General features: G+C 40.0%; 1 protein-coding gene across 27 annotated transcripts in view; it reads right to left on the bottom strand.

Annotated features, from left to right (window-relative positions):
* Positions 1-12,136, bottom strand: part of ptprk (protein tyrosine phosphatase receptor type K) — a 122,507-nt gene that overhangs the window by 51,375 nt on the left and 58,996 nt on the right. For all 27 annotated transcript variants that reach the window (XM_035995017.1, XM_035995010.1, XM_031321606.2 and 24 more), the window contains 3 exons: positions 7,183-7,264; positions 5,693-5,808; positions 4,512-4,686 (listed from right to left, as the gene is read on the bottom strand). In XM_035995017.1, the coding sequence (XP_035850910.1) occupies positions 4,512-4,686; positions 5,693-5,808; positions 7,183-7,264 (373 nt within the window). The remainder of the gene's footprint in view (positions 1-4,511; positions 4,687-5,692; positions 5,809-7,182; positions 7,265-12,136) is intronic.

Raw genomic sequence — 12,136 nt, 5'->3', positions numbered from 1 at the left:
TATTAATAATGCAGCTTAACTCTGTCCATATTCATGGTCATCAATGTCCTGCAGGAACCTCAAATCTCCAACACGCATACTTCTCAAGAAGCGAAATAAACATATTCCCTGTTCCTTTGATTTTTCTCTGGCTCTCATCTACCATCTGATATTTCTAATAAATAAAACATGAGGCTTCTCTCCTTCTACATTCACACATTCAGTCCTCATTCTTTTATTGTGATATATTTCTAACAACCAGTCTCTGGATCAATATTTATAATTGCCAATATCCCTCAGAGCTCCAAAAGCATCTTTTCACAGATTCAGAAAGTGGCTGGTTTTCAAGCCGATGCCTGGCTATGAAACACACATCACTCAATGTGTCTTATTGAACCTGAATCTATTTTCATATATGTAGATCGGTCCTATTCATGTTTAGACACATGTCTCCTGCTGAGCGGATCCTTCTCTCTCCTCTTCGCCTTCTCATGTTCATGATAAATAAACATTAGCCACTTATGTATTCTTACTAAATCAGCAAGGTCCTCCTGCAAAACAAGTGTGTCTTTGGCCATATTTTCTTGGCCAAAGGAAAAACATTCCCAGTGGGGATTGTGACCCTAAACTTGGCAGTGTTAGTGTCTTAGAGTGCTGAAACCCTAAACTGGACACTGTAAGCGCTCGATTATCTGGGCAACACCAGCTGAAATTCGTATTCACGGTGCTCGCTTCTGCTTTGATTTCTCATTTCTTTCTCCTCTGCCATCTCTTATGCAGAATAATAAACACAACTCTGCTCAGCTGTTTACATATTCAGACATATTCCTGATTCTGATATGGATATTCTTGAGATAATGAGCAGACTATTTACATTTAACTTTTCTTCACCATATTCACTTCTCTCTTTGCTCACCCTCTTTTGCCTCCCATTTCTACCCCTCCTTTCTGTCACTCTCTTATCATTCTTTCTGAATCTCTTTCGCCTTCACCCTCTCTCTGCCCTCCTCCCCTGTCTCTCTCTGGGAGATGAATTGAATATGTAAGCTACTGGATGTGAATGAATAAAGCATCCCGTCTCAAACACACATTGGTGACACCTTATTAACCACATGTCAGCTGCACATGACAGCTGGAGCACGCACAGTTCCCATTCACACACACATTCACAGCATACATATGTACACTTAGACACTAATGCAGCTGCTGCTTCACACCCACACAAGCATCCACAAACACACACACGTGCACGCACACACACACTCTGGCATACACACACGCTGGCATACACACATCTATATACACTCACAAACTCTCCTCATTAGTCTATATTGTGTTAGTGACTTACATTTTATCAGTCAGACACAGTGAATGCACATTTGATTGGAAAGACATTTGACATTCCAAAGGTTAAACACAATACAAAAGTTACCCATTTCACCAAATATATATAACTGGGTCAAGAAAACAATTCTGGTCAACGACAACTTGACTTTATAACGCGTTATACGCTAAACTATTCCGCCCAACAGCAATTGTTTAACATTAGGCTTAACAACTGTAACTTTTTTTGCCTTTCCAAAGTAAAAAAACAAAACAGAAGAGCAAAGTTTAAGAAATTGATTAATCAGTGTTGGTTTGCTCTGATGTAAGCCACAAAGGACAGTTGTGATTGGTTTAAAGAAATACAAACAATTCAGAGTGTTTTTCCCCTATCCCAGAATAGATAAGTGGTGTAACCAGACCACACACCAGCGCTGTGGAAATAGGTCTGTCAAGACACGATGTGAGTCGCACATGTGCAGAATGGCCGCCATCTTTGACAGCTAGCTACGGCAACACCACTTGGATAGGGTGACCAGACGTCCCGGTTTGACCGGGACAGTCCCGATTCTGAGTTGCATGTCCCGAGTCCCGACAAAAGCCTGTCGAGACACTAAAATGTCCTGGTTTACACCAACCACTATGAAATTGTCCCGGTTGTCAGCGATTACATAGCCGACGTGGTCTTATTATAGCCCGATCATTAACTAAACCTATGTAGAAAGACTAATAAAGCGTCCAGCGTATGACTTTAACAATCTGTGTGTGTGTGTGTCAGTCAATCGTAGCGGTCTGCGTCTGCATAATCAGTGCAGCCAGCGTTACAATGTATATTTGTAAACATTGTCGCAATGCCTCTTCTTATCTGTCTCGTTTTAACCAGTCCCTCCATGTCCGCTGGAAAGTCAGCGGACGACCGCTGGGTGGAAATGTTCGCGCATTTCATTTATTTATTTATTTCAGGTTTATTTAACAGGGACAATGCACACTAATAATGCATAGAAAAATGTAAAATGTGCCAGAATTAGCCACATCAAAAGCAGTTAGATTCCGTTCAAAAATGTAGGTCTCCTTTGTCAGTTCGCCATGTGTCTACCGGGCACAAATGCTCTCGTTGAGCGGATCTTTTCGCTCATGAACAACACATGGACTGACGAGAGGAACCGCATGACCATTATTATCCTTAAAGGCGCTACTCGTCACACGGGCCAATTGTGCTGACACCTGTGCGCAATTTCACAGTAGGCTTTCAGCCAACAAATTGATTCTTGAGCAAATTCACTCTTCTAACAAATATATGGAATTAATGTTTCCAATGGGGAAGCTATCTGCTCTATCAAATGAGATTACATTTGTGTGTGTGTGTGTGTGTGTGTGTGTGTGTGTGTGTGTGTGTGTGTGTGTGTGTGTGTGTGTTGTTGGTTAGAATAACACTGGTAACACTTTACGGTAAGGGTACATGAATTATCATGAATTCATGCATGAATTAATTGATGTAGGCCTATGTGTTATTATGCATTATGTAATTAATGATTTATGTGTTACTGCATTCCTTAATATCCCATGAATATGAATCATCAGGAATTGACGTGTTTATAGTCTGTCATTCGTGACCTCATACATGAACAACACAACTAAAGCATTGGGCACGTGGGCACATCATTATGAATTATTAAGCTGATTGTGATTATTGATTATTTATTTTTCTGCAAAAAAATGTGGTCATCACTGCGCAAATTCTGATTTGAACACAACTTAAGCATAATGATGTACCCACCTTACCTAATGCTTTAGTTGATGTATTGTTCATGCATGAGGTCATGAATGAGAGGCTATAAACTCATGTCAATTCCTGATGATTCATAAGATATAAAGGAATGAAGTAATGCACAAATCATGAATTAATTCATGCATGAATTCATAATTCATGTACCCTTACCGTAAAGTGTTACCATAACTTTAGTTCAAGCCTGTGGCAGCAGTTCCAAATAATTTGTTTAGTCCTATGCAATGAAAAATACCTTTTCACAAAGTTTGTCACAAGTTCATTAGGTGCATTTTCCAAAATAATGCTTTAATTCTGAAAAATAAAGTTTGTCCCACACAAAATTCACTCAATGTCTTTTAATATTATTTCTTAGATATGTAGGCTACATACCAAGAAAATTCATTAATATTAACTGAGATACCCCATTATGTTGTGAGCAGTAGGCCTACGTATGCAGTTGGCAAAATTGTGTCTAATCTGTCTGTGTCTGACCTGGGCTGGCACATGTTCACGTTAAAAAGCGTATGCGTGCATGAGCACTACGGTCACGCGCAAAGTGTCCTGGTTTTAGTTCCGGGAAATCTGGTCACCCTACACTTGGACGAAGTGATAAAACAAAATACTTTCACCCAGGAAAAGCGTGTCTGTTCTTCGGGAGTGTTTTATTCCAAACCACGATCTTTTTCCTAAACTTAACTAGTTGTTTCGATGCCTAAACCTAACTGTCGTGGCCAAATGACACTGACTTTTTCTGGACTAAACTCAAGTGCCACGGCCCCTAAGTGGGCCGTCATCTGGTGGTGCCTGTACCTAGCTCACAGTCACCTATTGGCGGCAAAACACAATTACCGACTGCCACTGATATGACGGAGCTCTGTAGCCGGTGTCACGGAGCTCTCTGGCGACTAAACACAACCACAAACTGCCCATAAAAAATAAAAGGAATATAATATACATAAATATTGGCCTTTATATATACATGGAGTTTTTCGCGTATCGTATCGCTTTGGTCGATAACTATTTGGTTTGTCTAAGTAGTGTTGCCGTAGCTAGCTGTCAAAGATGGCGGCCGTTCTGCAAATGCGCAACTCACATTTTGTCTTGACTGCAATACACGAACAATGCAGGTTCTTTAGCCTGCTGTCGTCTACCTCTGTCTCACATCAAGGGCCCATAGTTGAGTGGTAAAACTGCCGCTGTTGTCATTGTAAACTGCGCTACATTTAGTACGAGATTTACATTGCATAGCAACAGTGAATAAGGGTGGCAGGCCTTAGCGAACAGTCAGTAGAAAGCACCTTTGTTACTTTCCACTAAAATATTTACTATTAAACTATAACTATTAAATCAGAGAAGAATAAATAAAACACAAGTATTACAGAGATAACAAAACAATCAGGCAAAACAATCCAATAACCTTGAAACATTTTTAAATCCTCACCTCTGACGATAAGACCCGCAAAGTTGGACACCCCGGAGCCGCGCTCTGATTGGGTGACGCAGCGGTACAGATCTTGATCCTGATTAGTGACTTCTTTGAGGTGGAAGGAGGCGGCGAACCGTCTGTGGTTGATGTTTTTGGTCTGGGCCACAGGAATATCTTCTCCATTCCTCCTCTGAATCACAGACAAACACACAGACACATATAAACGACTGCAGAGGCTGGTAGAGGGTTAACTGCCTTGCTTAAGGTAACAAGGCAGCACTGGACCACACATGCCCATGTGTGCGCGCGCACAGTCACACACACACACACACACACACACACACACACACACACACACACACACACACACACACACACACCTCCCCTCTTCCTTACTGACAGCAGGTTTGAAGGTCATGACTACAATAGAGCCTTAATGAAATCAGTAGCTATTAAACTCTTAATCATGTTAGCAGCTAGGATGTATGGCCTGGGGTCACTGTGTGTGTGTGTGTGTGTGTGTGTGTGTGTGTGTGTGTGTGTGTGTGTGGATGACACTTTGTTATTGGATGTACCAGACCTGAGGGTGGCACACTGAATACAATGTTTCATTTCTTTGTGTTTGTCTATTTCTACGCCATCATAGTGGGGGCATGCAAAATACGAATTTGTATTTGCATTTATTTATTTTGTTCCAAGGATGAATAGTCTCATATTAAAGGCTTGGCTCACCAAATGAGAAAATAAAACATATCTCTCACCTGCCTATAGCCTTGTTGGTTTTATTTGCCCAGTTTTTGAGATGGATGTCTTTATGATTTCTGTCCATTTCAGTTTGTGGTGTTAACACCACTGGACATTTAAAAACAACCAATAAAAACTGTTAACAACAGTTAAAACTGTAGGTTTTATCTAGTGATTATCCACTATTTCTGGGACAAGGAGATGTTGTTTAAAGGGTTAGGGTTACATTTTGTAAATGTCATTTTTTTTAATGCTGTGAGCAACATAAATTAAAGTCCCTTCAACTACATTTATTTTGGGGGGAAATAAATCTCAGAAACAGATATTTTAAAACTTGGGCAAATAAAACCAAATCTATCTTTAATGCTAGATACCACAAGAGTAAGTAAGAAAATATAACTAAAACATTGTTTGTATTCAAGTGTGTTTATATGCATGTTTTATAGCTGTACCTGTAGCCAGAGTTTATTGTTCGATGTGTCTCGTCCTGTGGCGATACACTGAAATGTGGCATTTTGTCCGGCGTTCACCTCTACGTCCCCAAGGCGAAGAAAATGAGGAGATTTATCTACAAAGCAAAAGAGGACAAACTAATTATTTGGTAAAAGTGGAAATGAGGTGACAGAGTCATTGGGATGTATGGATTCAAACAGGTCAGGTTATCACAAACACACTGTATACATTTCAGGACATTTTCTAACCCTAAGGAATATGTTCATTATTACTGCGATTAGATTTATTGGAGTCAGATGAAGCGACAGTGCTGCATTGCCACCGGGAGGTAACCTCAATGGCAGATACAGTATATATAATTTGCACAATGCTAAGATATGAAATAAGCCATTCAGACCCTGAAGATGCAGTTCAGCTATGATATTCTTATTCTGGGGAGGTGATTGCAATCATAGATAGCAGCTACCATGTTGAATGAACCCAAACACCCACACCCACACACACACACACACACACACAAACCTGTGTCCAGAAATGCAGCTGTGAGAATGAATGCTTCCACTGTGGAGACTAAGTACTAATTCCTTTTCAAATACTTGCTCCTTCCCATTAGGAGTCCTGCTCCTCTGCCTTTAAAAGACTGTGACTCTTCTTTTTTATATCTTTCTCAGATTCCAGGTCACTTTATTGACCAAATCAATGTCAAGGAATTATTGTCAGAGACATATAGCTAACTTCTGACAAGGACAACAATGATACCAGGACCTCACAAACGGTACAAGAGGACGGTGCAAGACATTTTATCTTTATGACTTTTAATCAATAGAATCTATTAAGAAACAAAATTGTCCTCAGAGATTTCAGTGCTGCTACAAGACAGATGACCAAAAGGATTTGTAATTGCTTCCTTTTGCAACACAGGGACCCTCCAGGAACCTGCCTATGGCTCTAGATTAATAGACCGTTCGGTTAACAGTAACAGTTTGTCGTCATAACTCTTTTCGGTCTCTGGAAGTAAGGAAACACTCAAGCGAAGGAGAGAATACAACTTGAGATGTAGCGAGAATTTAAAATGGATCACAGTCCTCATCTCTTTCCTGTCAGTGAGACAAGACTGCTACTGTTCACTGTGTGCGTGTGTGTGTGTGTGTGTTAAAGAGAGAGAGAAAGTGCTGAGTGGTCAGAATCTTCTCTCCCTATGATTGCCCTAATACTGTCTCATTTCCCGCTTCACTCTCTCCTATTCCCTCTTTCGCTCTGTTTCTGTTTCTCCCTCTCACAATCTCTCTCTCCCTTTTTATTTCTCAAATTTTTCTCTACGACTTGTCTTTCTCCTCTCGCTGGATCCCTCCTCTCCTGTGTCACCTTCCCACTTATCTACCCATTCAAGTGCAACAGAAACCATCCCAGGTATAGTCTAATTAGTGGCCAAAGCTATCAGCGTCTATTCAGCGAACTAGGACTAATTGCTGGCATGCTAATGACTCACCGCACGGGTAACTGAGCACCTGAATGTCCTCAATGGCGATGAAGCCGGCTTTGCTGTCTGAAACCTCTGCTTCAAATATGACCTGTGAAAAGATAGAGAGATTTAGCCATTACTGTCTTCATTAATACCAATATTATAAATGAAATCCTTTACCTAAACAGGGAGTCTCATACAGTAGAAGCAGAGACAAACACACAGAAAGCCACACACACAATTTACACACACTAAACAGTGGTTCCACATTAATGAAAACATTTACAAGTAGCAATAGAAATGCTAAAATAAAGACAAAATAAAGGTTTGAAAGAAATGAAAGCATTAAATGAAAGCATTGTTTTTAAATTAGCTTTTTAAGTTGTTAGCTCTTTTATTTGTTTAAATTTATGCTGAGTATATTTGCAAAGTGTATTTTGGAAAAAAGGTTTATTAAATTAAACACAAAAAAGATTGTTAGAATATCAAGTCATGTATGACCCTCCATTAGCCTGCCAATAGAACAGCTAAGAGCACATACAAAATGTACAAAAAACAACAACAGCAAAAACACTGGAAATGCTGGTCCTAGGAGAAAACTGAAACTTACATAACCAACAAATGCTCTGCTTGCATATCACAAGCCAAAACATCAACCCTCTTTAGTATTGTTACTAAATCAGAAGCTGTGCCTCTGAAGTTTTAGATGCATTCTGGGTGCACTGAACGCTACAAAGCAAGACTATTGCCATTTAAATTGGCAGTTAAAGTGATGGATCCAATCTAAGGATCGATAGAAAGTCAGTGACATCCACCGGTGATGTGCACTAAACTGGATAAATACAAAGCTGCCATCCTGACTGCTGCTGCATTTATAAATTCAGGCCAACAAGCCTGGAAGGATAAATGAGATACTTTCTGTTGAATCATAGTGATCTCCTTTGGTACACATAAAATGGCAAAATGCCAAAGAAATGATAAAAAGTAATGAAACCAAACGCGGGTAGAGAATGAAAGGTTGGAATGGGAGCCCATTTGTTTTTCGTTCCCTTCCATTATCTGAATTTCAACACACAAAAACCACAGAAAAAAAATAGTGAGTCAAATACATGGAAAAAGAAACAAGAGGAAAACAGCAAAATGTGGAATGGGATAGTCCAATCATGGGCCTTTGTTGTGATTTAATAGCGCTTTGTGGTTGATGAATGTCAATACTGCATGCAATAGGTGCTTCAATTTACTACCATCTCATTTCATCAACTCATAGTCTAAATAACTACTCCCCTCTCTCCTCATCCATCTCTTCATCCCTCCCTCCTCCTTGTCCATACGTTAGCCTTCCAACTCCCTCCACTCTTTATTTCTTACGATTTCAAACCATTCCTCTTCCCTAACGCTTCTCTTTCGGTCTCTCGCTTCGCTTGCCGTATCTGTTTTCTAACACTGTTTACTCAGAGAGGTGCACTGCAATGAACAGAGAAGAGGAGGGAGGAGAGGAGGTCGCTACCAAAAAGAGAGGCAGAGGGAGAAAGAGAGTGTAGGGGTGAGCAGTTGTTGTCATTCATCACCTGTAAAAGGAAATCTGCTGTGAACTGTTTACCCATAGCTTATCATCCTCTGCTTGTCACACTCTCCCCCTCTCTGTCTTCCTCCCCTACCAATCTATCTTGTCTCTCTGAACTATCATCTTTCACTCATAGCTCACTGCAGAGCACAGCAGAAAGACATCAGTTGACTTTTAATACCTTCATATCTCTGTCTGTCTGAAGACCGGCTTGCCTGTCTGCCTGCCTCCCCAGTCTGCTGGTCGTTGCTTGTTATTATAACCACGTTTGTTTTGGCAGCCATAACATGACCTCATGACTTCTCCTTTGTGTGCAAGTGTACATATGCAATGAGACCTAGTCCACACGTATACAGGTATTTTTGAAAATGGTGGTTATCCCATCTTCATTCTCAAAAAAAAACCCTGTCCACACAAGTACTGTTTTGAAAAAATCTCTGTTCAAATCAAAACGCAAAAACACAATTGAAGTGTCAAGAGCATGCCAAACCAACAGCAATATAACCAAGGGGGTAAGCGAGCCTCCGCAAAGCGTACCTCCTATGGAGCCATTTTGATGCTAATAAGCCATCACCTGCCGTTAGCATTCCATTGACTGCCATTCATTTTCGCGTCACTTTGACAGCAAATAACTTTACATCTGAAGCGTTTAAAGACTCTATTTGTCCATTGTTTATTTCTAAAGAAACACGACAATGTATAAAAGGCTCCATTACCTTGTATCTCACGTTATAGCTCCGTAGTAGACGTTTTTGTAAAAATAGGCTAACGATTGTGTAATAACCACGCGACTTTCTGTCGCATAGTAGAGGAATTACCGTATAGTACAGGAGAAGTTTGCAGGCAGTTTCGACTTACATTAGCTGTTTAAGTTTAATTACTAATGTTAACTAGCATTTTAGTTAGCAATAATTAGCCTGTGCCTATGTTATCTCCTTACATATACCTACACTCTCCGTCTCTGCAAGATTGGGAATGATTGAGATTTCTCTTGGCACAGCTACCAGAAGACTTACAACTTTCAGACAGGTTGCTCACGTCACATCTACGTCGTCAAGCTCAGTTTGAGGCTGCGCAGTAACGCTCAGCCGTCACCGGAAAAATGCTTCTAATAGACTTCACTGGTCTCCGTGGAAAGATATGGCGTCGCTTTGTACATTTATTTAACTGCCTATGAATATAACCCTAACCCTTAAGCCGTGTTGACCAATCAAAGGCCTGAAAAAGAAAAAGATTACCGGAAGGCCCCCTGCCTGCAATGGCGCATTGATCGCTCTGTAGCGCATTCTGACACATCAGTTCCTCTATAGTGGAAGAGTAACTTTACATGTATGTGTAAACATGTAAAAGGTCCTGTTAGCAAGGTTAGAACCAGCACTATTTTGGCCACGTCTGCCATTGCATGAAATGTCGCAGAGTTTCTGAAAATCTTTACGCTGGCAGGGATTTTCCAAAATATCCGTTTTCAGTGACCTAAAATGTAGTTGCCGTGTGGACGAAAGACCAAAAAGGATAGAAAAAGCGTAGTTGTTTTTTTAAATACCCGTGTATGTGTGGACTAGGCCTAAGTCTCAAGTCTATTGCTGGTAATTATCACATATTTCAAAATTTTGAATGCTTTGCACAATGCCTAGAGTCACTGCAGCCTGAATACAAGTCATTGCTCATTTTGTTTCCTTGTAGAATTTAAATCAGTCATGAGATCCGTTCTGTGATTCATGGGTCCGATGGTGGTCACCTCTGAGGAGATAGTGTTTCAATCATGCAGGTGTCAAGCGCTCACTTCCTGACTGGTCTCATCACTGTGAGGAAGGATTACTGATAGCTCGGGTTTACAAGTTCTCACATGGGCAAAGCAACTCTGATACGCACAAAGCTGAGGACTGACATATCATCCCTCCAGAGTAGGCTGGGACGATAGCGAACATCCCCTTATCAACTAATGGCATATATCATTTTGATGTATGCATGTATAGGCGCTGAATCAACAATGTTTAAATCTACAAGCACAGAGTGTTTTTCACTTCATGTTATAGTTTGACTCCTCTCAGTCGTGAGTCATCTGGGTTTAGGGCAACCGATTTTTTCTAAACACATTGTAATTAAACTTCTACATTTATATATATCTGTGTGAAAAAGTTGTATTTTACTTAATGTAATGAATGTTGAAAGCAAAAACAGCAGTGAGATTTTTAATAGTGATGGAAACAAAGACATGTAAGTGCCACAAATACTGAAATTTAAAATAAAATGAAATGAAGGGATGCAAATAATGATTATTTTTATTATCAACTCAAGATTTTGTCTATTATTAGTTTCAAAAAAACGTTCATGCCAGTTTCCCATAGACCAAGATAGCATCTTCAAAAGTCTTGTTTAGTTCGACCAACAGTCCAAAACCCAAGATATTACATGTATTACTATACATGACAAAGAAAAACTATTAAAAAAAATATTCACATTTGAGAAGCTGAAATCAGCTAATCTTTGAAAAAATAACTGAAACTATCAAAATAGTTGGCAATTAATTTTCTGTCAATCAACTAATCAATTAATCGACTCATTGTTGCAGATCTAATTACAGTAAATAACAATTTAAATCTGTGGTTGGTTAACTGTATTGCAGTCTAGTGATAATCAAAGGAACATCATCTGAAAGCCAGTTTTCATTCAAAGTAAACTTGACATAAAGACAAAACTGTAATTACAAGGTCTACCATATTGCTGTGTGTGTGTGTGTGTGTGTGTGTGTGTGTGTGTGTGTGTGTGTGTGTGTGTGTGTGTTTACCTTTTGTGTACACATCAATTCTTGTGCGAGGATGTGTGTGCGTGACTACATGTGTCTGCATGTGCCTACACTTCCCCTGGTGAAACCAGTCTCATTGCACCTCAAGCTAAAGTGCTAACACAGAAACATGTTCCAACATGAAAGAAATCTAATCCAAAATCCGATAACCTATTCCATAGCCTGAAATGCCTACATAAGCCTTAGCAAACTGGGATGATTATGTTCAATTAAAACATGTTGACACAAGAGTTTCATGCTAGTGATCTCCTACCATAGCACTGAGGGGGACTGGGCTCCAGATGGGCCATTTGGAGGATGCTTTCACACTTCGCCTTGCAGTAATATTATATGGTCCCCAGGCTGTGTGTTAACATGATCAGTGTGTGTGCATGCCTGCTAGGACATCCGGAGACAAGCTATCCCACAACAGGCACACATCTGTCAACACCAGCCAACAAACACACACAGATCATGCTGACTGACAGCCATAAATTAAGAAAGAAGACGAACCATACAAGCACAGGTTTTCTTCAACAGTCCTGCAATAATTTCTAGCCCTGTGAATCTTATAATGTTAGACAGTGGTGCATTAAAAACAACATTGACAACAATATCAATGTCCAGCATGG

Source organism: Sander lucioperca, chromosome 19, assembly GCF_008315115.2.
Source record: "Sander lucioperca isolate FBNREF2018 chromosome 19, SLUC_FBN_1.2, whole genome shotgun sequence".
Lineage (NCBI taxonomy): Eukaryota > Metazoa > Chordata > Actinopteri > Perciformes > Percidae > Sander > Sander lucioperca.
Note: the sequence above shows the minus strand (reverse complement) of the source record. Positions and strands in the feature narration are given on the sequence as shown.